The sequence below is a fragment of the Nerophis lumbriciformis genome, linkage group LG24, assembly GCF_033978685.3.
Source record: "Nerophis lumbriciformis linkage group LG24, RoL_Nlum_v2.1, whole genome shotgun sequence".
Lineage (NCBI taxonomy): Eukaryota > Metazoa > Chordata > Actinopteri > Syngnathiformes > Syngnathidae > Nerophis > Nerophis lumbriciformis.
In genome coordinates, this window is record NC_084571.2 from 14,579,713 (window position 1) to 14,606,500 (window position 26,788).

The 26,788-nt window shown below is 40.7% G+C and overlaps 1 protein-coding gene across 7 annotated transcripts in view; it reads right to left on the reverse strand.

Moving 5' to 3' along the window:
- Positions 1-1,266: 1,266 nt before the first annotated feature.
- The window catches only part of usp7 (ubiquitin specific peptidase 7 (herpes virus-associated)), a 59,989-nt gene continuing 34,467 nt past the window's right edge, over positions 1,267-26,788 (reverse strand). For 6 of the 7 annotated variants that reach the window (XM_061981618.1, XM_061981619.1, XM_061981622.1 and 3 more), the window contains exons 14-31: positions 26,435-26,579; positions 26,199-26,329; positions 21,819-21,953; positions 21,625-21,726; positions 21,438-21,543; positions 16,671-16,763; positions 16,524-16,591; positions 16,261-16,361; positions 16,034-16,187; positions 13,147-13,214; positions 12,745-12,853; positions 11,121-11,198; positions 10,944-11,044; positions 10,735-10,834; positions 6,988-7,107; positions 6,838-6,909; positions 6,672-6,762; positions 1,267-2,603 (exon numbers count right to left, since the gene is read on the reverse strand). In XM_061981618.1, the coding sequence (XP_061837602.1) occupies positions 2,497-2,603; positions 6,672-6,762; positions 6,838-6,909; positions 6,988-7,107; positions 10,735-10,834; positions 10,944-11,044; positions 11,121-11,198; positions 12,745-12,853; positions 13,147-13,214; positions 16,034-16,187; positions 16,261-16,361; positions 16,524-16,591; positions 16,671-16,763; positions 21,438-21,543; positions 21,625-21,726; positions 21,819-21,953; positions 26,199-26,329; positions 26,435-26,579 (1,881 nt within the window). In that variant the 3' untranslated portion in view covers positions 1,267-2,496. The remainder of the gene's footprint in view (positions 2,604-6,671; positions 6,763-6,837; positions 6,910-6,987; positions 7,108-10,734; positions 10,835-10,943; positions 11,045-11,120; positions 11,199-12,744; positions 12,854-13,146; positions 13,215-16,033; positions 16,188-16,260; positions 16,362-16,523; positions 16,592-16,670; positions 16,764-21,437; positions 21,544-21,624; positions 21,727-21,818; positions 21,954-26,198; positions 26,330-26,434; positions 26,580-26,788) is intronic. The other variant, XM_061981617.1, reaches the window with a different exon arrangement.

Below are 26,788 nucleotides of genomic sequence, written 5' to 3' on the forward strand. Positions count from 1 at the left end.
TTAGAGATAGGGTGAGAAGCTCTGCCATCCGGGGGGAGTTCAAAGTAAAGCCGCTGCTCCTCCACATCGAGAGGAGCCAGATGAGGTGGTTCGGGCATCTGGTCAGGATGCCACCCGAACGCCTCCCTAGGGAGGTGTTTAGGGCACGTCCGACCGGTAGGAGGCCACGGAGAAGACCCAGGACACGTTAGGTAGACTATGTCTCCCGGCTGGCCTGGGAACGCCTCGGGATCCCCCGGGAAGAGCTGGACAAAGTGGCTCGGGGGAGGAAAGTCTGGGCTTCCCTGCTGAGGCTGCTTCCCCCGCGACCCGACCTCGGATAAGCGGAAGAGGATGGATGGATGGATGGATGTTATGTTGCACCCTACAAAGTGTTTATACTGTAAGATTTGTGCTTATTACTCACCAGCTGTTTGATTGTAACGTGCATCTTAGTTGAAGTTTCCATTGCCAAATTTGGAGGTGCAAATTTGGAGGTGTTAAAATAGCGAACAGTAGCCTGTCTAATGCAAATCCAATGTAAATTAGCATCAAGCGAGTGCCTTTTGGAAAGGAGCCTTAGTTTAATTTGAAGTGTTTTCTACCAATCACACTTGCTTTGTTGGTGTTGAAAATGTCAACATTCGATCTGTGCCTATAAAAGTACCAAATTCGGTATACATGCCTTGTGCTGCAGAGAGCGAATAAATTGTGGACAAAAGAGGAAAGTCACCTGGACAGTATGGCACTTTTTTGCATGTTTTCTAAGGGACCGTAGTCAGACCAATGTGGTCTGTAAATGATGCAAGGCAAGAGCACTACTACCACAACACCCCATTTTTTTGTGTTGGTCAATCATTTGTGTTTTTCAAACTTTTTTGGGTTTGTGAAACATTTTCTGAGTTTGTCAAACATTTTTGAATTTGTGAAACATTTTTTGGTTTAAGAAACATTTTTGGGTTTTTGAAACCATTTATTGAGTTTGAGAAACATTTTTTGAATTTGTAAAATATTTTAGGGCTAAAAACATTTTAGTTTTTGAAACCTTTTGAATTTGTGATACATTTGAGTTTGTGTAAAAAAAAATGGTCAAACATTGTGTTTTTGAAGCATTTTTGAGTTTGTGCAACATTGGTTTTTGCAAAAAAAATTGAGTTTGTGTAACTTTTTTTTTTTCGTGCACAATGTTTTTTGAAACTTTTTTTGGGTTTGTGAAACAGACAAAAACGTCCCTAGTCTCCACAGGATCCCAACTTTGTGACATCATTAAAGTTCATCATCAAGCACTTGCTGTTTTTTTGTAGAAAATTTTATTCAACATACATTTTCCAGCAAAAAGGCAATAATATACAGGAAGAGTCGCTGCTACACGGAGGACTTGAAAGTGAAACCATGAAAACAAGATTTTGCAGCTCGTCTCTGCACTTAGAGACAACACAACCTGATGTGTTTAGTTGGGAAAACAAATCCAGAAATGGAACAAAACGGTACATTAGAACGCCAACAAAAAGCTACACACAAGAAATATAAACAACCGGCTCCTTCTGTATCGACATTTTACACTTTTTGAAATGTACAATTCGTCAATGTGGTCTCGGTGCTGGGAGGAGAAAAGCAAACAATCATTTCATGCTTTTTGACTGCTGCCTACCAAGCACTTACTGCTGCCAGCCACCAGAGGGCGACACTGTGCGGGATGGAGGGAAAAGAGCAAAGGACGACTTTGGGATAAAAAAAAAACATTCAATCCTGAGAAATTAAGATGAAATACACACAAATTTCTTCCTCATTTTTCCCCCGTTTATTTTTTTTTTAAACATATGCAGTGGATCCTTATTACTTTATAACAATACAAGTTCTGCAGAAAGACAAAAAGTTGTTTTTATTAGATTTTTCTTTTTTGGCTCCCAACAAAACTAAGTGAGAAAGACGTGCTTGTGTGGCACTAAAAAGGGAGCAGAGAAAGTAAGCACACTCAGGCTCGGTAAAAAGAGGATGGACGCCAGCACTTCCATTCTTGTTGATGCTGTTACGGACTAACGGTGTGGGGGAGTGGCCTTTGTCCACTCACGGCAGACCTTGGAACTCCAACAAAAGAGGAGAGGAGGATGTATATTTATAGTTCTATACACGGTGCTAGATTATTCACTCTCTGCTTAGTCAAACACTTTTGCCTCGCTCCCTTAGAGAAGCCCTGGGACAAAAAAAAATAAAAATAAAAAGGTTGGTCATGTGAAGGTTGGCTAAAAATAATAAAGTTTAATGAAGGAATATTTCAGAAGAAATATTCCATGGACTGAAGACGCTGCCAGGTGGTGCTTGTTGGATTCCAGGCGGGGTAGGGACAGACACACACACACACGCACGCACACACACACACACGCGCACACACACACGCAGGCACACGCACTCGCAGGCACGCGAACACGCAGGCACGCGAACACACACACGCACACACACGCTGGGTTACAGTCAGTTACGGTGAGGAGCAGTGAGAGGAGGAGGACGGCGGCTGCTTCAGTTGTGGATCTTGATGGCCTTCTCCAAGTAGGTGTATCGGCCTCTCTTTGGAGCTTTGTTGAAATGATCCAAGCCCAGCCAGGGACGTGGGTGTGACATGTTGCCTGTGGGGGGGAAGACAGGTGTGAGACAATCACAGGAATAGACATTGGAGCAAAAATGTGTGTGATATCATTTGCGATACAAGCAGTCCTGCAGAGTGTTTACTTGTCTGTGTGATACAAGCAGTCCTGCAGCGTGTTTACTTGTGTGTGATATGTGCAATACAAGCAGTACTGCCACGTGTCTACTTGTGTGATATCATGTGCGATACAAGCAGTCCTGCAGCATGTTTACTTGTGTGTGATATCATGCGCGATACAAGCAGTCCTGCAGCGTGTTTGTGTGCGATACAAGCAGTCCTGCAGAGTGTTTACTTGTGTGTTATATGCGATACAAGCAGTCATGCAGCATGTTTACTTGTGTGATATGTGCGATACAAGCAGTCCTGCAGCGTGTTTACTTGTGTGCGATATCATGTGCGAGACAAGCAGTCCTGAAGAGTGTTTACTTGTGTGTGATATGTGCAATTTAAGCAGTCCTGCAGCGTGTTGACTTGTGATATCATGTGCGATACAAGCCGTCCTGCAGCATGTTTACTTGTGTGCGATATCATGTGCGATACAAGCAGTCCTGAAGAGTGTTTACTTGTGTGTGATATCATGTGCAATTCAAGCAGTCCTGCAGCGTGTTGACTTGTGATATGTGCGATACAAGCAGTCCTGCAGCATGTTTACTTGTGTGCGAAATCATGTGCGATACAAGCAGTCCTGAAGAGTGTTTACTTGTGTGGGACATCATGTGCAATTCAAGCAGTCCTGCAGCGTGTTGACTTGTGATATCATGTGCGATACAAGCAGTCCTGCAGCATGTTTACTTGTGTGTGATATAATGTGCGATACAAGCAGTCGTGCAGCATGTTTACTTGTGTGTCATATCACGTGCGATACAAGCAGTCCTGCAGAGTGTTTACTGGTTTGCGATATCATGTGTGATACAATCAGTCCTGCAGAGTTTACTTGTGTGTGATATCATGTGATACAAGCAGTCCTGCAGCATGTTTAATAGTGTCACACTGCGTTAAATAGTGAACACACAGCAGTCAGCAAATGTAATATCCTTTTTTAAAGTTGACACCAAGGATCATTAATATTAGACTTGTACATAAATACTAGACTTGTACATAAATACTAGACTTGTACATAAATACTAGATGTGAAGTACCCAGAATATCTTATTTATCACAATAATCCACCATTACTGTATCAGTTGTGCTTCTTACAAGAGTATCTTGGTTTTATTTAAAAAAAGGTCTGAATGATAAAACGATATCAACATAATGCGATAGACATGTAATCGGTATCAATAAAAAATAGATTCAATAAATGTTTTCTTGGTGGGAGGAAAGCGGAAGTATAGAAGCAAGGTTGGTTGCATGAACAAAAACGCTCGCTCTCTGGTAACTGAGCAACGCAGGAAGTGATCACTGACACGCCAACAGCCAATCAGGTAACAGTATTAACGAGCGTGTGTGGTTGATTCCTTGCATGGAGTGAGTACTGTATGGGGAGATGTACTGTTCACATTTGAACCGATACGGGGCCAAGTTACTCATGATGGTGGTACTTGGTAAACAGAGTTTGACAACCACTGGTCTAGGCTATCTATATGTTGTCTATCTAACAAGTAGATTTTTCCACAAAGCTGGATATGTTATGTTGCACCCTACAAAGTGTTTATACTGTAAGTTTTGTGCTTATTACACACCAGCTGTTTGATTGTAACGTGCATCTTAGTTGAAGTTTCCATTGCCAAATTTGGAGGTGTTAAAATAGTGAACAGTAGCCTGTCTAATGCAAATCCAATGTAAATTAGCATTAAGCGAGTGCCTTTTGGAAAGGACTCTTAGTTTAATTTGGAGTGTTTTCTACCAATCACACTTGCTTTGTTGGTGTTGAAAATGTCAACATTCGATCTGTGCCTATAAAAGTACCAAATTCGGTATACCCGGTACATGCCTTGTGCTGCAGAGAGCGAATAAATTGTGGACAAGAGAGGAAAGTCACCTGGACAGTATGGCACTTTTTTGCATGTTTTCAAAGGGACCGTAGTCAGACCAATGTGGTCTGTAAATGATGCAAGGCAAGAGCGCTCACCTTTTACACCCCAGCTCTAACTTCCTACACTAAACCTACAGAAAATAGTTCTTCTCAGGTTTCTTTGTTTACATTTTCACAGTATTGTATTACACTTCATGAAGCATTTCTTACATATTCCTTATTTTTAAGAGCTTATCCATCCATCCATCCATCTTCTTCCGCTTATCCGAGATCGGGTCGCGGGGGCAGCAGCTTAAGCAGGGAAGCCCAGACTTCCCTCTCCCCAGCCACTTCGTCCAGCTCCTCCCGGGGGATCCCGAGGCGTTCCCAGGCCAGCCGGGAGAGATAGTCTTCCCAGCGTGTCCTGGGTCTTCCCCGTGGCCTCCTACCGGTCGGACGTGCCCGAAACACCTTCCTAGGGAGGCGTTCGGGTGGCATCCTGACCAGATGCCCGAACCACCTCATCTGGCTCCACTCGATGTGGAGGAGCAGCGGCTTTACTTTGAGCTCCCCCCGAATGACAGAGCTTCTCACCCTATCTCTAAGGGAGAGCCCCGCCACTCGGCGGAGGAAACTCATTTCGGCCGCTTGTACCCGTGATCTTGTCCTTTCGGTCATGACCCAAAGCTCATGACCATAGGTGAGGATGGGAACGTAGATCGACCGGTAAATCGAGAGCTTTGCCTTCCGGCTCAGCTCCTTCTTCACCACAACGGATCGATACAGCGTCCGCATTACTGAAGACGCCGCACCAATCCGCCTGTCGATCTCACGATCCACTCTTCCCCCACTCGTGAACAAGACTCAGAGGTACTTGAACTCCTCCACTTGGGGCAAGATCTCCTCCCCAACCCGGAGATGGCACTTCACCCTTTTCCGGGAGAGAACCATGGACTCGGACTTGGAGGTGCTGATTCCCATCCCAGTCGCTTCACACTCGGCTGCGAACCGATCCAGTGAGAGCTGAAGATCTTGGCCGGAGGAAGCCATCAGGACCACATCATCTGCAAATAGCAGAGACCTAATCCTGCAGCCACCAAACCAGATCCCCTCAACGCCCTGACTGCGCCTAGAAATTCTGTCCATAAAGGTTATGAACAGAATCGGTGACAAAGGGCAGCCTTGGCGGAGTCCAACCCTCACTGGAAACGTGTCCGACTTACTGCCGGCAATGCGGACCAAGCTCTGACACTGATTATACAGGGAGCGAACTGCCACAATAAGACAGTCCGTTACTCCATACTCTCTGAGCACTCCCCACAGGACTTCCCGGGGTACACGGTCGAATGCCTTCTCCAAGTCCACAAAGCACATGTAGACTGGTTGGGCAAACTCCCATGCACCCTCAAGGACCCTGCCGAGAGTATAGAGCTGGTCCACAGAGCTTATTGTTAAGTGTTTAATGTGATTTTACTATTTTGTTGACATTGAGTGTTTTCCATGCTCGTGTTGACATTTCCTTTCTGCCTTGATAGCTGAGGGATTATAATTAGAGGAAGGTTACATTTAAAAACATTTTTTTTTCTGCTCCTTATTTTCCTTAGGTCATAAAAATGTCAATAATTATTGATATAATCATATTTAAATAATTACTGCATAATAAAATGTCAATTCCATAGTTAAAAGGGCAAATTAATGTTAGACAGCCATTATTTCCTAGCACTAACCCTGCAGAAAATACTTCTCAGGTTTCTCTATGTTTACGTTTTCACACTTTGCACTATTTTCTTACACTTTATGAGACATTTCTTATTTTTGCACTTGCATTTTAAGAGCTTATTGGTAAGTGTTCAATGTGATTTGACATTGAGAGTTTTCCATGCTTGTGTTGGCATTTCCTTTCTGCCTTGACACCTGAGGGATTATAATAATAAAATATTTTCTCCTGCTTCTTATTTTCCATAGGTCATAAAAAATATCAGTAATTATCGATACCCATGATATGAAACACTAATATCGTGATAGTTTTCAGCCGTATCGGCTTTAATTGGACAGAAGAATAAAAGGGTATTGCAGTAAACAAGTGATAAGTACCTGGCTGTGGTTCGAAGTCCTTTAGGTTGACCTCGTACTCGTCTTCAGTGATGTACTGATGCCGACCCATCATCACAATGGCAAACTTGAACTGCAGGATGCAGAAAAGATGAATGAGCGAATGTAACACTTGAATACGGATATATATAACGTGCGAGTGTCACACTTTTTCAAACTCTTTCTCCTGGATATCCAACATAGTCTGGATCCTCCTCATCACCTCCCTAAAAGACTCGCCCTGGAGGGAGGAAGAGGCAGAGAGGTGAGGAAGAAGGAGGGACTGAAGGGATCAGAGGAGGAGGGAAGGTGTGCACACCTGTCGGATTTTCAGCAAGAAGGGAATCCCAAAGGTGCCGAAGACTTCCTTGTGGAAATGAGCGACTGGGATGAGAAGTTCACTGTCCTTGTCCAGGTCCACCTGGTCCACGGGAATCTCCTGGAGGAAGGCCAGGTAGAGGACGTCACGCTCATGACGACTATTAATAATACATTATTTTAGTAGATAATGTTGTTATGGATGTTTGGGATTAGGGCTGCACCATTTTGAGAAAAAAACTGATTGAGATTTTTAGCTCCAGAATTGTGACTCGATTTGCGATTTTTATATTTTATACATTCACGTTTAATAGCATCAAACTATGTTTAATAGCGTCAAACTACGTTTAATAGCGTCAAACTATGTTTATGTTTAATAGCGTCAAACTACGTTTAATAGCGTCAAACTACGTTTAATAGCGTCAAACTACGTTTAATAGCGTCAAACTACGTTTAATAGTGTCAAACTAAGTTTAATAGTGTCAAACTAAGTTTAATAGTGTCAAACTAAGTTTAATAGTGTCATAGATTTGCGATTTGTATATTTTACACATAAAAATGCATAAAAGTGCAAAAATAAGGAGTGAATGAAGACATGTTACTTTTCAACATACCCCTGTCTCAAAGTGCCACACATTAGAACAATATGCAGTAATTAACTTTCAAAATATTTGTCTACGTAAACTGACTCAGAGCTTTTGTCGACATCAACGCTCTTAAACTGAAGAAAGAACTGATAAAAACTATACAATGTTTATAATTATAATTCATAAAAATGTAAGTAACCATTTTAAAGGATATCACGTTATTTCTCATTACTGTAGAATTGTTTACCATTGTACTGTAATTGGAGGGTAAATAACTCTTACCGTATTTTCCGCACTATTAGCCGCACCTAAAAACCACAAATTTACTCAAAAGCTGACAGTGCGGCTTATAACCCGGTGCGCTTTATATATGGATTAATATTAAGATTCATTTTCATAAAGTTTAGGTCTCGCAACTACGGTAAACAGCCGCCATCTTTTTTCCCCGTAGAAGAGGAAGTGCTTCTTCTTCTACGCCAAGGTAAGCACCCGCCCCCATAGAAGAAGAAGCGCGCGGGTATTACGTTTCATTTCCTTTGTGTGTTTACATCTGTAAAGACCACAAAATGGCTCCTACTAAGCGACACACTGTGGTTCTAGCTTGCCATGCTAATGGCCAGAAACTTCCACCCATGGTGATATTCAAAAGGAAGACCTTGCCAAAAGAGAACTTTCCAGCCGGCGTCATCATAAAAGCTAACTCGAAGGGATGGATGGATGAAGAAAAGATGAGCGAGTGGTTAAGGGAAGTTTACGCGAAGAGGCCGGGTGGCTTTTTTCACGCAGCTCCGTCCATGTTGATATACGACTCCATGCGCGCCCACATCACAGATGGTGTCAAAAAACAAGTGAAGCACACAAATACAACACTCGCCGTCATTCCGGGTGGATTAACCAAAGAACTCCAACCGCTCGATATTGGTGTCAACAGGGCATTTAAAGCACGACTGCGAACGGCGTGGGAACAATGGATGACCGAAGGCGAACACACATTCACTAAGACAGGGAGACAGCGCCGGACGACATACGCCAACATCTGCCAGTGGATCGTAAATGCCTGGGCGGATATTTCGGTCTCAACTGTGGTCCGAGCTTTCCGGAAGGCAGGATTCACGGAACTGCTGGAAAAACAACAGCGACACTGACTCTGATGACTTCGACGAGACGGAGCCGGCCATTTTGGATCCCGTAATTCGCCCAACTTTTTAATTCGGACACCGTAGGAGAAGAATTCGAGGGATTTATGAATGAAGAATAACTTCAGAAAGTGAGTGTTATGTTTATTTTGTGTGTTGTGACATTAACGTTCGAGCAACATTAAGTTATTGCTATTGCTCTGCACTATTTTGAATTTTACTATGTTTGTGATTGCACATTTGCACATTACCGTACATTTTGGGAGTGAACAGAGTTGTTAGAACGCTGGTTTTTAATATATTATTAAAGTTTAACTGACCTATCTGACTGTTTTTTTGACATTCCCTGTAGCGCAGTTAGATGCGGCTTATAACACGGGGCGGCTTATAGGTGGACAAAGTTTTGAAATATGCCGTTCATTGAAGGCGCGGCTTATAACACGGGACGGCTTATGGTGCGGAAAATACGGTAGTTCTAACTTACTAAACAAAAAATAAGAGCAAAAAATTAACTTAATAAATATTGACCACCTTAAAGTAATTTTTCCCCAGTGGGAAAAACAAGGTCGGACGTTGTTTTTGTGTTTATTGCCATTTTATTACATTTATTCAACTCTGTATGCAGCGTCTCCAGAGAGTCGACAATACTGTAAAACAGTCCCTGGGGGGTGGGCCTTGTGACCTTGTGGAACATGCTTTTTATCCCCGTACCAGAATATGACATAGCGTATGTAGCACTTGGGAGACGAGGAAAGACCGACTCGTATGGATTCTTCATTCATCACTCCAAGCAACGTGTGTAAGTTTTCCAATATAACTAAAACAATTCTTACTTACTAAAGCGTCCCGTGTGTGATGTCTGCAGGAGTGTTTTTATGCATATTTGAACGTGCTATCCTAATGTAATCAAGCGAGCGTCGTTAGCATTAGCTAATATGCTAACATGTTTACAAGTGTCTGTGGTAGTATTATTAACTTACAATGACATTAATTTTTTTGTATTGTTTCACTTTCAAAAATTCCTCAGTAAATTCACCAGAACGCCTTGAGTCCGTTTAGCTGATTGGAGAGCTAGCTTGCACAGCTAGTGGGTCCATGACAATGACTTGTTTTGTTTGATCAGCCGTTTTACTGCCATCTTACAGACACCGTTTGGAAACAGTTAAGGCATGTAAATAAACATTTACAAAATATTTCTGTGTAAATAACTAATTTCACAACGTATAGATCTGCGGCTTACAGTCCGGTGGGCTAATATATAGGGGAAAACATTTTTTCCTAAAATTTATTGGGTGCGGCTTAATACCGGTGCGCTCTATTGTCCGGAAAATACGGTAATACATCTTTGTATCTGTTAAAATAGAGGAGACATAGACATTAGCTTTATTTGTCAACTCACTTACGTAAACACAATAGTGATCACGTAAACTCATATATTCTTCCACTCTGCTCCTTTGGACTGTAGTGTGAGCTGCTTATCTTGTCGTTACGTAAAATCTTGCCTTTTTCTGCCCTTTTTGATTACCTCTCGAGGAACTGTGAAGAAACGTTTATTCTTTTCGCTATTTGAACGATTCGTACAGCTGAAAACAAAAAAGCATAGGGCATTTTTTCTTTGAAAATGGCTAACTGGCGCCTAGTATCCATTGAGAACAGAGCTAGCTAGTGACATCAGTAACATCCCAGCAATATAAGTTTAGATTGGGGTATGTTGTAACAGACAGTTCCCCTTTAAGAACTGTATTTTATTTACCGAAATGGAGGATAATCGACTTAGAAGTGGCTCCACACTGTGTATGGAGAGACAGTTAGCTGCTTAGCCATCTTTGTGGCCGCTAACTCGGTTAGCAGAGTGAGCATCGAAAATAAAAATAAAAATGAAAAAATGTGCACGATTCTGAGAGAATCAAAATGCATCGATCGATACAACAATCACAAAAAAGCCTGTCAAATCCTGAAGGGACTGATATTTGTGAGCCTGCCAATGTGGGCATTTTTTTAAAGACATTTGCCATCCACACTTACCTCTATTCTGAAGGTGCGACTGGCAGCCGGAGATAAACATTCTAGAAGCTCGTCCTCCTGGTGAACCCCGATGATTTTATAGCTCACTATCTCTAGCAGCCTGGGAGGGAGGAAGAAAGTTTTATTTACTTTCTTGGCTTCACACGCAGCATGTCAGCCTGCCACACAGGACACAAACAAGGCAGAAGACACTCGGGCAGGATGGATACCTGAGCTTCTCAGAGCCTTTCTCGGAGAGCTCCACGGCCTTTTTACATTCGTCCAACAGGTCCCGAACACAGCCGTGCTTGTCAGGGTAGAGGGTGATCTCCTGCGGACGGCACGACAGCACTGGTCACACCTCAGCTCATGTCAGAGTAGCAACGTGTGAGCTCCAGGATGTTTACCTCCTCTCTGAACTGGCTGTTGAGCCATATGGATTTAAAACTCCTCCTGTTCTCAAAGTCGGTGATCTTCATTTTCAACTGTGCGCAGGGAAAACAACACAATGAATAGTTTCACCTATGCTGGTTTGGTTTGGGGTGAAAATGTACTGCCACTCGCTTCAAAAACATGTCAGCAGAAGGTTCTCCACTTCTTATATCTGGCAAACGTCTCCCAGCAACGTGGGAGTGATGTGCAGTGAATGGCATTTTACAATCTGCTTTGCATATGTGCTTCATAGCGGTATCCCCTTCCGATATAAGCATGCAACCTGTATCTGAATTAGGGCTGGGCGAAAACACGATATCAATATATATTGCGATAAGACATGTAATCGACGTCAATAAAAAATTAGTTTTATAAAACGTAAGATTATTTTTTCTTTGTGGGAAGAAAGCGCAAGTATGGTAGCAAAGGCACTTGCTCTCTGGTAACCGAGCAACACAGGAAGTGATCACTGACACGCTAACAGCCAATCAGGTGACAGTATAAACTTTCAAGTCTCTGCAAGGAGTGAGAAGAGAAAGTCAAAATGAATAAATCGTAGATAAGAAGAAAAGTCACCTAGACAGTTTTGGGGAATTTTTTCTAAGGGACCGTAGTCAGACCAATGTGGTCTGTAAATGATGCAAGGCAAGACCGCTAATACCGCAACACCTTTGCTGCGCTCACCTTTTAGAGCACAGCTGTAACTTTCTGCCACTAAACCTGCAAAAAATAGTTCTCAGGTTTCCACATGTTTACATTTTCACACTATTTTCTTACACTTTATGAAGCATTTCTTACATATTCCTTATTTTAAGAGCTTATTGTTAAGTGTTCAATGTGCTTCTACCATTTTGTTGACATTGTTTTAGTGATTTCCATGCTTGTGTTGACATTTCCTTTCTGCCTTGATGGCTGAGGGATTATATCAGAGGAAGGTTACATTTTAAATGAAATCTTTTTTTCCTGCTATTTATTTTCCATAGGACATATACAATGTCAAAAATTATTGATATAATCATAATATTAAAATAATTACTATAACAAAAAATCATTTTACATAGTTGAATAATAACAGGGCAAATTAATGTTACACAGACGTTATTTCCTAGCACTAAACCTGCAGAAAATAGTTCCTCAGGTTTAATCACAGGAAGGTTGCATTTTAAATACAAATATTTAAATTTCATATTTTTCTCCTGCTACAGGATAAACAAGTCGGGGTCCCCACTGCATCTCTCTTAGAAAAAGTTGAAGACCCCTGCCCTTAATCAGAAATGCAATGACAATTTTCCTCCATCTTTTTGTACTTTTTTGCCAGTATGGATGTCACATAGGTCTTAAATCTGCACAAAAATTATGTATGATTTATGCTGATATAGCATCAGATTGATATCAGTACTGGCCAACAAGGCTTCACTACTAATATCGTATCGAAACCCTGAACAGTAAGAAATGTGGGGTTATGAAATTTTAAAAAGTGAACTTTCATTTATGACACAGGACTAGAATAAAAATGGCATGCAATGTTGAGAACTGTAGTTTCAATTTCTAATCTGATATGAAAGCAGCTGTCACAATTTGACAAGATGAGCTTCTCACCTGCTGATAGTAGAGTTTCTTGGGCTGCCGGGGCTTGAAGAATTGCAGCAGGTCCCGCAGTGTTCCTTCATAGTTGTGTCTGAGAGGGTTCCCTGGACCGTCCCTGTACCTGGCCACCACACCACCAGGCAGGGGGGAGAGGATGCAGAAAAAAGGGGAGGAGGAGGAGAGAGTGCCAAGTGGAGAAAGGGTGAGGCAAGAATGAAGCGCAGGAATGCAGAAGAAGAAGAAGAAGAAAGAGGCGGGAGGAAGATGGGAGACAACAAAATAAGGTGGAGGGGGACAGGTTATGCAACAATTCTACTATATGGAGTCAGAGTCAACCGTGATAATGAGCGCACATGCAGGCCACTATTGGCTGAGTGTGTGTGTGTGTGTGTGTGTATGAGACAAGCCTCCTACCCCTGTGACTTAAAGAACTGCAGCAGCATGGGATCCGTGTTGAGTCTCTGCGCTACTGTCTTAGCCACCTGCCAAGACAACATGTGGATCATTCAAAGCAGTCTCCTGGGCCAAGTAATCCCACAGCACCAAACAAATGTTGCAGGAATGGCAGCAGGTGGATGTACCTGCTGCCATCTAATGGAAGAAACCTGTACAGGGTTTCTGCAGGTATCAGCGATTATAATTTAATGCAACTTAAAACACCCATGTCCTACAGCAGGTCGTCTTTATGTATACACAAACTTGTAAGCCATCCATCCATCCATTTTCTACCGCTTGTCCCTTTTTTTGGGGGCATTTGACCAAGATAGTCTTGAATAGTTGAAAAAGTGTGGCCAAATTAAGCACTCATATAATCATAATATAGAATAATGCATCAAACATTTTTGTTTACTGTTGTATTTTTTCCAGTTGTAATTGGAAGGTCATCTCTGTTAGCAAAAACTGCACTTCAAGAAATATTGAACATCTTAAAAGTGCAATTTTTCCCCCCAGTTGGAAAAACTGGGTCAGCTGGTTTGTTTTGTTGTCTTTTCTGTTGCCAATGACATCTCTGCACACTTGCTGTTTGCTCGTGCTGATGGGCTCATGTTGCTTATTCAGTGTGAAGATGAACTATTCCCACACGTGGACCTTAGGCTTTATTATCTTTGTCCTCCTAACTTTTGTTACTTAGCAGTGCTTCTCATGAGCGATGGACAAGTAAACATTCCCACACTTGTACCAATTTAGTGTCGGCAATATTCCCCATTCTAAATCGATTCGTCCAAATTTTTTGGGAAAATAATACCTTTTAAAAAAGGACCATCTTCATGTTTACTTGCGGTACATCAGCAACCAAAAGGAGGTTTTGTAACCTGTTTTAAAAAGGAATCTGTTTGAATCGAGAATCGATTCTGAATCATCACTCCAAGATTCGGATGGATTCGGGGGAATCCCAAAGAGTCCCACCTCTAAAATTTTGCCTCTGCATCATGACAGTGGATTTTATTTAGTGCTGCCAAACGGTTAATTTTTTCATCAATTAATTATGGGGGACAAGCGGTAGAAAAAGGATGAATGATTACAGTAAATTTCTTGCTTACATAATTAAAAAAATATATATACACGTTTTTAATGTTTTACTTGAATTTATTTGCTGAAACAGCCTGGGTGCATTTTGAAGTCAAAGTTGCCAGCAAGCACATTGATTGTTAGGGATGGGTACCAAATAATTTTTTGCACTGACTGAATCGTGATGGTCCTACGGGGCACCGATTCACGTAAAATCCAACGGTGCCATGTTACGGTACCTGGGTGGCTGATTCTGAGCACTGAGCGATCACTTTAGCAGCACTGAGAGCGGACTGAGCCAAACTACCTCGAGGTAATGTTGCAATTTTCAATGCCTACAAAGTCATTGACTCAAAAAACGCTCCAACGCCAGTAAAGTAAGGCTCCCCTTTTCCAAAATTTCACTCGCTGGAAGCTAATAAACATTAGCATTGTTAATGACATGCTACTGATTAGCATTAGCAATTTTATATTGCAATTCCAAGACCTCAAAATTTGTCAATGAAAAGTACGACTAAGATCAGGGATGTGAACAATTTGAGAAAAAAAATTAAAAAAGGAACATTTATATTATGTATACGGTAATTACATTTCCAGCAATTTACAGCGTGATACGACATTGTATTTCACCTTTACTCTCATCTATCAACCTCTTTTTGACACTTAATGTCCCATGTAATGATTAATTTGTTTATTTGTAGATATTTTACTAGCATTGACATCATTGAAAATGTCAAATTCTATTTCATGCATGCAAATAACTCCATAAACATACCCGAGGTTATATTATGAATCTTGCAGAGCTTCATGTTTTTTCTTGTTGTTGAAAACAAAAATCTATTTTATCAAAACCTGTTGTTTAGGTCTTAAATAAGACAACAATGTGTGTAAGGTGAAAGGTCATCTTGTAAAGACCACTCAGATCCATCGCTGTTTCTATTCATTACAATTACACTCAGCTATAAATAATTATATATGGCATGCATGGGCAGAGAACATACCTATTACATATCAAATATACCATAAAATTCAATACAATCAATTAGCATGTCATGTAGGTGTGGAAGCCATATTACCGCTGTGTGTGTGTATATTATATGAAATATAATGCTCGATCGTCCAGTTTGTAGTCAAGACACAGAAGGAACTGAAACACATTTAAGCAAGCTGTGTTTGACAATGGTCAGACGGCAACCAGAGACCGGTCAGTCACAGCCATGGATTGTTGTATTACCTCAGTTTTTCACTTTGAGTGGATTCATATTGGCCTGTGGATTAATGGATCGCTAGGACGGTTAATAATACGCTGTCGTGATTCGTCGTGAGTAAAGTGCGTTCACTTCAAACTGAGTAGGAAATATTGCTGCGTTACTAACTTGTGTGTGGTGTTCCTTCCTTATTTGTCAGTATTCGCAGATGGTTTTAATTTGTAGCAATGGCAGCGGAACTGAATGTGACAGCGTGTCATAATTACGTCGGTCAGCTGGATTAAAAAAATACCGATAGCAGTATCGTTACTCCAGAATCTTCACGGTCCTGTACTCTGTATACATTCCTAATCCCCAAACATCTTTGCACCGACATATGCGTTGACCTGATTACTCAGCCTGTAGCAAACACGCTGCCTTTTGGGTAACCATCAGCAGCTAAAGTCAGGAGCGTGAGTCATCAGAATCAATTGTAAGATTCATCTGCATTTATACATGATTAATCGCATGCATGACCTTGCTTACCTCGGCAGCCCTAGTTTAATACATCCAAAATGTGCACCACACACAAAAAGAAGCCATACCTGAAAATAGTTCATGCGGTTAGAGAGCGTGACCACAAAGCCCGGGTCGTTGTGGATGGTCTTGTCACAGAAGATGACATCCACTCTGTAGTAGAGATCCCGGAAATATTCCTTGGCCGTCGGCAGTTCACTGCTGTCGTTTTCTGGATCGTCCCTGAAGGATACAAGGACAGCGGCTCAGTCGAGAGAACAAAACGTGTGCGTTTGGAAAACCCAATGTTGCTTACTTCTGGAAGACAATGATGTCCCCGTCCATGAGCTCATCCAGGGCCTTGTCGAGAGAGACGTCATAGTCCTGTATGCGCTCTGTTAGGTTGGGCTTTACTTCCTGTAACGCACACATGGGACACGTTGGGCTTTGGAACTACAAAGTCAAGCTCCTTTCTGTGCTGTAAAGTGTGAGGAAACGCTAAAAATGTGCAATGAAACTTGTGGAGTGCTCGAAAAGGAAAGAGCGCAATGTGCCAAGAAGACGACAGAAATAGATCACCTCATAGAGGATAAGGCTAGTTTCCTGCTGAAACCCTGCTCGCTCACACATGACTGGCAGCAGGTCTCCTGGTAACAAGAAGAAGAGAAGAATATTTACCCCATCTCTTATTGTCTACACTTTCACATGGATGTCGCAGATACTTACTTATTTTGCAGGATATAGGCGTGTAGATATGTCCACAATAATTTAAGCTTCTTGTTTTGGGGTCATACATCTTCAAGAATAACATGACATCATCTGAAAAGAACAGAGATTCCACAATATAAGTTTGGGTGTTCCGATCCGATATTGATACAAGCAAAATATCAGCAAAAAACAAGTATCGAGTGATACCCATAGGAGGAAAAAAAAGGGGAAAGAAAAAAATAAAATTTTGGAAAATCGGCTCGGAGTGCCACCAAGCAAGCACTGGATGACCATTTTGAAAATCAAGACTACATTTACTGCAATTGGGTGCATTTTTACACTATATTTGACCTTTAGATTTATTCTTATCTACAGGCTTCGTACACCTTTTCCATGGCCAAATTCAAGCACTTTTTAAGGACTTTCAAGATAAATTTTCCAGTTTTTCCTTCAAAAGACGAAACCAGTGTGAATCAATCCATAGCCTTGTTGTTTGAGGTCACCAAATGCTGTCTGTAGGAAAAATACGGAAAGTCTGCTAAAACCTAAGCCTAACATTGAACAGCACTTATTAACTGAATGGGGCATAGAATAATAATAAGCAGTGTTTCTGTAGACTATTCAATGTCATTGGTGTTTGCAAATGTGTCTCCCTTTGTGATGTTTTTCAAATTTGTTGTTATTTTTCTTACTTACAGCACTCAATGACATCGAACAGCACGGATTGATTCACACCGTATTTGTGTTTGTAAACTGCATAGAGTGATGTAAATACACGCATCCTCAAAATGTTAATTTCAGTCATTTATTAACAAAACTGTTCCACATTAATATAAGGATAATATTTTGTACGTTTCACAACACCTCAGTCACCTTTCATTAAGCATACCTAGCCTTAACTGTGGCTATGATAACAAATTAACAAAAAAACAACAGTTAACTTTTTTTGCTTTCACTGAGGTACAGACAAGTTAAGTAGACAACGAAAATAATAGAGCAAGAAATGCATACAACCATGTTGTGTAAAAACTACAAAATCATTAATTTTAACTCAGCTCTAAGTTGTGAAAAGGGTTACAAATTATACATTACATGACCTTCACAATACAAACAAGTCCAATAATGTAACCATTTTAATGCGATTAACCAAAACGACAAAATGTAACTTGTTTGCTTTAACTGAGGCAGACAAGTTAAGTAGACAACCAAAATAATGGAGCAAAAAATACATCGAACCATGTTGTATAAAAACTCAAAATCATTCACATTAACTCAGCTCTATGTTGTGCAAAAGGTTACAAATTACATATGACCTTCACAGTGCAAACAAGTCCAAAAAGTGCTAATTAATTTCCTTTTTGCATACTTTGCAGCAGGCTACACGTGGATTTGGTCCACGTTTTATCCAAAGTTTGTATTTCTCATTTTCCATCCAATGTTCATTAAACGACAACCTCCCGGCATGATGGCCCGATGACAACAACCTAATGTGAGGGCTCGTGCAAAGCCAACAGATCAAGCATGTAGCTTTCATTTTTAAGGAAACGTATTTTATTTTTTTCCATTTTATAATTAGCCTATTGAGTCAAACCGTCGAGAAATATGAACATTTCCAAGCACATTACCCAAAATTCAAGCATTTTTCAAACCTAGAAAACACAACATTAAAATCCAAGCATTTTCAAGGTTTTTAAGGACCCGTACGAACCCTGTATCTACCAACCTCTTATGGCTGTCTTTTTGACAAGTCCATGTCCCGTGTATTGTACCACATGATTTTTAGTTTAAGTAAATCATTTACTAACATTATTATCATTGTAAATGTAGTGTACAATTCTATAACATGCATGCAACGTTTCCTATTTGGCAACTCTATTCTGTAGCCACGCCCCCTCGAGTAATGTACTTCTGTCGACACGTCAAAAATACATCTTCTCCCTGGTTACTAATGAATGATCTACAACTACAACTAGCTGGGGACCAACAGTGTTGGGATTGTAATCGTCCAATTAGGATTAGCAGCAAAGAAGATAGCCGTCAGCGTTGAGGCTCGGAGAGAGAACGCAGGCGTCAACAAGTAAGCTAGCTAGATGATGCTCAGTAGCGAGCCTGTTTCGGCGCCCCTGATCATCTCCCCATGCGGCGTTTAGGCAAGAGGAACAGCGGTTGAACACATTTTGTTTGGATCCTATTTTTTTAAATATATTTCAATAAAAAAAACGCCAAAGTGATATTTTGACACGAAAATTAATGTTTAAAAACACGGATTTCCGCTGACATTTTGCATGCCTGAAAATCAGTGTTATAAGCTCCGATACAAGCAGTTAACTTCTAAATGTCCTCCAATTAGCATTTCTATTTTACTGAAGTCCTTTACAAAAAGGTAAACATGCTAAGCTATAGGCTACTCGGAGTTAGCAGCTACACAACAGCTAAGCACGCAAGAGCACACAAGCATACATAATAATAATTGAACAATAAAAGAGGACATTTGTCAATATAAACAAGTTCCAAATAATTATACAAACCCTGTTTCCATATGAGTTGGGAAATTGTGTTAGATGTAAATATAAACGAAATACAATGATTTGCAAATCCTTTTCAACCCGTATTCAAATGAATGCACTACAAAGACAAGATATTTGATGTTCAAATTCATAAACTTTTTTTTTCTGCAAATAATAATTAACTTAGAATTTCATGGCTGCAACACGTGCCAAAGTAGTTGGGAAAGGGCATGTTCACCACTGTGTTACATCACCTTTTCTTTTAACAACACTCAATAAACGATTGGGAACTGAGGAAACTAATTGTTGAAGCTTTGAAAGTGGAATTCTTTCCCATTCTTGTTTTATGTAGAGCTTCAGTCGTTCAACAGTCCGGGGTCTCCGCTGTCGTATTTTACGCTTCATAATGCGCCACACATTTTCGATGGGAGACAGGTCTGGACTGCAGGCGAGGGAGGAAAGTACCCGCACTCTTTTTTTTACGAAGCCACGCTGTTGTAACACGTACTGAATGTGGCTTGGCATTGTCTTGCTGAAATAAGCAGGGACGTCCATGAAAAAGACGGTGCTGAGATGGCAGCATATGTTGTTCCAAAACCTGTATGTACCACTAATAGTGCCTTCACAGATGTGTAAGTTACCCATGCCTTGGGCACTAATGCACCCCCATACCATCACAGATGCTGGCTTTTGAACTTTGCGTCAATAACAGTCTGGATGGTTCGCTTCCCATTTGGTCCAGATGACACGATGTCGAATATTTCCAAAAACAATTTGAAATGTGGACTCGTCAGACCACAAAACACTTTTCCACTTTGCATGAGTCCATCTTAGATGATCTCTGGCCCAGAGAAGCCGGCGGCGTTTTTGGATGTTGTTGATTAATGGCTTTCGCTTTGCATAGTAGAGCTTTAACTTGCACTTACAGATGTAGCGACAAACTGTATTTAGTGACAGTGGTTTTCTGAAGTGTTCCTGAGCCCATGTGGTGATATCCTTTAGAGATTGATGTCGGTTTTTGATACAGTGCCGTCTGAGGGATCGAAGGTCACGGTCATTCAATGTTGGTTTCCGGCCATGCCGCTTACGTGGAGTGATTTCTCCAGATTCTCTGAACCTTTTGATGATATTATGGACCGTAGATGTTGAAATCCCTAAATTTCTTGCAATTGCACTTTGAGAAACGTTGTTCTTAAACTGTTTGACTATTTGCTCATGCAGTTGTGGACAAAGGGGTGTACCTCGCCCCATCCTTTCTTGTGAAAGACTGAGCATTTTTTGGGAAGCTGTTTTTATACCCAATCATGGCACCCACCTGTTCCCAAATAGCCTGCACACCTGTGGGATGTTCCAAATGAGTGTTTGATGAGCATTCTTCAACTTTATCAGTATGTATTGCCACCTTTCCCAACTTCTTTGTCACGTGTTGCTGGCATCAAATTCTAAAGTTAATGATTATTTGCAAAAAAAAAAAAATGTTTATCAGTTTAAACATCAAATATGTTGTCTTTGTAGCATATTCAACTGAATATGGGTTGAAAATGATTTGCAAATCATTGTATTCCGTTTATATTTACATCTAACACAATTTTCCAACTCATATGGAAACGGGGTTTGTAGTTGTGTATTTCAGATACCAAGTCAGGTGTATTCAAAAGTGTCCACATCATTCAACTTACCTTAAGGAATTACTGTGACTAATAGGTGTCACCAAAACAAATTACCACTCCAATTTAAAGACAGCATAAGTCGTTCATAATAATGATAATTTCCACATTGTGGGATAAATAAAGTTTATCAATAAGATTGGTGTTTTTCAGACGCACCATTGTTCTGAATAATTTTACTTTCTCAAATTCCACACTACAAAATAAAAGTACAGTCAAACCTGTCTAGACAGGTGGCCACTATACGCAGGCTGGTTGACCTTTAAACAACTACGTATACATGTACGTGTGCCCGGAATTGTACTAAACCGTTTCTAAAATACAATTTTGCAAGCTATCTAAGCTAGAACAGAGCTTTTGAATTTGAGCCTGATCATTGTTGCTCACATGAATGAGATGCTGTTTTCCATTGATACCAGAGTTTTGGGGATTAGTCAACTATGCAAAGCGGCGTGGCTGCATGGTCTGGCTGCTCGCGACCCCCCGATTGGGATCCCCGTTGCATTTTTAGTGCCTCAATAAATTGCATGCAGGCTGTCGAATTATCTGGAAGTCCTGTCGCAAAACTCCTTCCAGGCGAGCCACAATGGTCTCCAAGTTGTGGTACTTACGGTCTTTGTCAAACTTGGGTAACGTGGCCCCACTGGCTGCCAGCTCGGGATCTACAGTCTCCAAAAATATTGTCCATGGGTTCTCATTGTCACTCAAGCCAATCATCTGAAAGAGAATACATAATAAAGAGGGGACAAAGACAGTCAAAGACACACACAAATTCCCCAATTAGACGCAATCACTTACCGACTTGCTGCAGTCAGCCTCGTAGTCAAGCATAGCGGGTCGCTTAGTTCCGTTGCTACGGGCTTGCATGGGCCACAGCCTCATCTGCTCCTGTGGGAAACCCTGCAAACACATCATAGCTCACCTTCATCTTCCCCTCACCTTCACAGTGTACATTTGTAAGAACCAGTAACAGGCAGAAAAGTCTTCCTCACCATGGTCTGTGAGAGGTTCTGGACAAACTCTTGCAGCGTAGAGCTCTTTAGGACTTTGAAGACCGTGTACTTCACTTTCTCTTCGTCATACATGTCATTCCCCTGATGCCCGCAGAACTGATCCTCTGTCACCATCTGTGCACAGGAGGAAGAAGTCCTTGTCATACAAACAAAACGTGTTCCATACCGAGGCAACGTTCAGGTTTTAATCATGGGAGAATACCAAACACATGACCGGAGGCTATGGTTGTGTGGTGCACTGGTACTAATACATCAAAAAGCTAGTATACTGCCTTGGAAAAATACTGGTACTTTTTTTCCCCAGGGATGATAGCGCGCCAGTCAACACACAGAGCACTTGCAAGCAGAAACGGCTTGAAGACGGAAGAGGGAGAATTGGCTTAAAAAACAACGATAAAGGTGGCACTATATAACACTGAAGCGTTTCTCTGCAGGCGGTGTTTTAAAACATAGTTAGCTAGGTAGCAGCTAACATCCGTGCACAGTGTTTTAGCTACTTGTAAATCACTAATCCTCACCTCCATAGTGACAAATAAATTAAGTTTCTTACAAGTATCATCCCTGCCGGACTAGGACTACCGTATTTCCGCACTATTAGCCGCACCTAAAAACCACAAATTTACTCAAAAGCTGACAGTGCGGCTTTTAACCCGGTGCGCTTTATATATGGATAAATATTAAGATTCATTTTCATAAAGTTTCGGTCTCGCAACTTCGGTAAACAGCCGCCATCTTTTTTCCCGGTAGAACAGGAAGCGCTTCTTCTACGCAAGCAACCGCCAAGGTAAGCACCCGCCCCCATAGAACAGGAAGCGCTTCTTCTTCTACTGTAAGCAACCACCCGCCCGCGTAGAAGAAGAAAAAGCGCGCGGATATCACCGTACGTTTCATTTCCTTTGTGTGTTTACATCTGTAAAGACCACAAAATGGCTCCTACTAAACGACAGGGATCCGGTTCATGAAAAGACGCAATCTCTCCATCCGCACACGGATTACTATTTCACAGCAACTGATATTCCTGTGAACCGCACTGTGGAACGGGAGCACGTACGGTGAATATTCGCACCACAGGGAATGAGAAGTCATCCTTCACTGTGGTTCTAGCTTGCCATGCTAATGGCCAGAAACTTCCACCCATGGTGATATTCAAAAGGAAGACCTTGCCAAAAGAGACCTTTCCAGCCGGCGTCATCATAAAAGCTAACTCGAAGGGATGGATGAAGAAAAGATGAGCGAGTGGTTAAGGTAAGTTTAAGTTTACGCGAAGAGGCCGGGTGGCTTTTTTCACGCAGCTCTGTCCATGTTGATATACGTATGTTTGTGATTGCACATTTGCGTACATTTTGGGAGTGAACAGAGTTGTTAGAACGCTGGTTTTTAATATATTATTAAAGTTTGACTGACCTATCTGACTGTTTTTTTGACATTCCTTTAGCGCAGTTAGATGCGGCTTACAACACCGGGCGGCTTATAGGTGGACAAAGTTTTGAAATATGCCGTTCATTGAAGGCGCGGCTTTTAACCCAGGGCGCCTTATGGTGCGGAAAATACGGTAGTTAAACATGCTTCACTACACACAGTAGGAGGATACAATAGCTAACCGCAAGCTAGCGCTCCTGAATGTAAACAAATGGGTGGATCTATACAAACATCGACAGCAACAATACAAGAGTCATATATTGTCGATACTACAATGATTACATTGATATTTTTTATTATCACAAAATCTTTTGTCACATTTTTGTTTGTAAAGTTAGGAAATAAGTTTCTGGACACATGAGAACTTTATGACTAATGTATGATCCTGTAACTACTTGGTATCGGATTGATACCTAAAATGTGTAGCATCAGCCAAAACTAATGTAAAGTATCAAACAGACGAATAAGTGATTATTACATTTGAACAGAAGTGTAGACAAAACATGTTAAAACAGAAAGTAAGCAGATATTAACAGTAAATGAACAAGCAGAATAATAATGTTGACAAAATAATAGAATGAGAAATGACACAATGTTACTGCATGTGTCAGCAGACTAATTAGGAGACTTTGTTTGCTTACTTACAATTAAATACGTTGTCAAGTACGTTCTCTTTCTATTTTAATGCACAAATTCTTATTCGATTGCAATAAGAAACGTATGTTTAATGTATCATTAGATTTTCTGTAAAAAAATAAGCCAATAATGAAATTTGTTGGGGTCCCTTTTATTTTGAAAAGTATCAAAATTAATTTTGGTACTGGTGTTCCGTCAGTGCTACTGAGCATGTGCACAAACATTTGCCTCGATCAAAACACCCACAGAAAGCAACTGCCTCCTGGGCCTCGTCTTGAAGTAAATAGCGATTTGAAATGTTTCTTTCGTTGCATCTTCTGACTAGGAAGCACGTTGTCAATTTCAGCGAGAGGAAGTTCACACTGACGCAAACAATGGTGTCTTACATTTTCGGTTTAATCACAGTTTGAACAGGAATATTAACTTCCATGAAAACAAAGGTTGAGTTTGCACGTTTGCAAAGTAATAAAAGTCGACAACAAACATGACGTGGTAGCTACTTCAATAGAGCCCACGATGGAGTTACGTTATTGGTAGACTTGGGCCGATACATTTTGCGCCACAATATATTAACCTACAAATTATTACCGATAAACAATACCATAGCCATTTCTTTTTTAACCACTAGTGTAATGACAATACATAATATTGATGGAAGTCCCTTTCAAATGCAATTAACTTGTATTTCTCAAATATTAATTTTATTGAAATGTAAACTTTTGAATACAAAGTTAAATAAAACAAACAAATAATACAAATAAGCAACATTTTGCACTTGAATAAAAATCACATCCAAAAACAATAAAATAGGGAGAAGATGTGAGACCCTTTGATGTAAACAACCAAAACAAACAAAATGGCTAAAGAAAGTAATGTTATTAGGTATTGTTGAATGTGCTCAAAAAGTACTTATACACACACTAAAATGTTTTAACCAGGTTGTATTTTTTTTATAACTAAAATGAATAGACAATATACTTTCTTGGCGGAGGAAACAACAAATATTGTTCTGGCTTCATAAGAGCCTATTTGTGTGTGTTTTTTTAAATATCTTCTATTGAAAAATGTGATAGGTGATTTCTTAGTATCTTAAGGACCATTATCAAGTATTGGGACGAGGCTGAACATGTTACACACTGAGCGAAAGAAGGCGCAGGCATGCTAATAAAGAAAATGAAGTGCTTAGTTTAGTTTAAGATAAGGTAGATTGAAGCACGTTCCAGAAGAAAGTAAGCATTTATTAGCATAAAATGAACAAGTAGATTAATAGGAGTTGAGGATAATGTAACAACAAGTGCTGCTTTGTCAGCAAGGGTAACATCAGTATACGATCAATACTAGAACGATTATATCAATAATTTTATTTTTTTAAATATTTATTGTTTTTGTTCTTAATTTCCAATGGAGTAGTAGTAGTTTTTGATTTTGTGGACCGTAAATTTCAGACTAAAAACTGCTCCTTTTTTTCCCTATGCTTTGGACACTGCGGCTTAGAAAACGGTGCAGCTAATTTATGGATTTTTCTTGGCTGACGGTCATAATGCTAATAGTTTTCATAACACAACATTTTAATGTATTTGCATTTGTTTTATTGTTTTGGCTACGGCGCCAATTGTTGGTCGAGTTCACTCACTGCAGGTGCTGCTGGGTGAATGCCTACAAGAGTTTCCTGCTGTTTAAAGCTTTGAACCAGAAGTGCCGCTTTGTATTCTAATCGTCCACAGCATTTCTACTCGTATGGCTTCTTCATCCATCACTCCAAGCAAGGTTTGTATGTTTTACAACACAACAAACAATTATTACTTACTAAACCACCCCTTGTGCAATGTCTGTAGGAGTGTCTTCATGCATATATTTGTACGTGCTATTGTAATGTAATGAAGCTAGCGCCGTTTGCATTAGTTAATATGCTAACACAATTACAAGTATGTGTTAGTTTTATTAACTTACAATGGCATTCTTTTGTTATATTTCTGTTTAGTAAATTCAACAAAACGTCAGTTATTGAGTCTGTTTAGCTGATTGAAGAGCTGGCTTACGCAGCTAACCATGACTTCTGTTTTGTTTGATCAGTCATTTTACTGCAGTTTTGAAACAATTAAGGTATGTAAATAAATATGTACTAAATATTTCTGTGTAAATATCTTTTTTCACAACGTATATATCTGTAGCTTATAGTCCGGTGCGGCTAATATATGGAAATATATTTTTCCCCCTAAAATTTGGTGGGTACAGTTCCATAGTCTGGAAAATACAGTTTTATTGTGTAGGATTGACTTTGTTTTGATGGTCCTGGTTCTTTACCTGAACTTGCATGTAGAGATGAGCCTCTTGACGCTCCTTCCTCTTCTGGGCCTCTACCCTCTTTTCCTCCTGCAGGCGCTCCACCAGCTGCTGGGGGATGTCCACGTCCGTCATGGGCAACAGCACTTCACCTGGGATCAAGGAACGCAAAAAGTAAGCCTCGGTTATGTGGGTGCAGAAATAAAGTATCCTCTGTGGGCCATAGACCCTGTGTCAGGAGGGACGTTGTCACGCACTGAGCTTGGACTCCCGGATGTAGACCAACATGTACGCGTTGGTGCAGTGGCGGACTGAGAGGTCATCGTCGTGTCCGCCATAGTTGTGCTCTATGGCCTCCTCCTTGGTGCAGCGGGACACCACATCGTCATCGAACTTGCACCACTGCAGCAGAGCAGACAGAGACAAAGACAGATGGGGAGGACAAGGAGAAGAGAGCACTTAAGACAACGTAAAGACGACAGCATCAATATGTATGAGGTTTGTTACAACTCCGTTAGTGGCTGGTCTTCTGTCACAAGTCAGATTCTAGAAGAGCATTTCTAAGTAAGGTTGCTTTGGAATGATTAGACATCTTAAGCTTTAAGCGACTG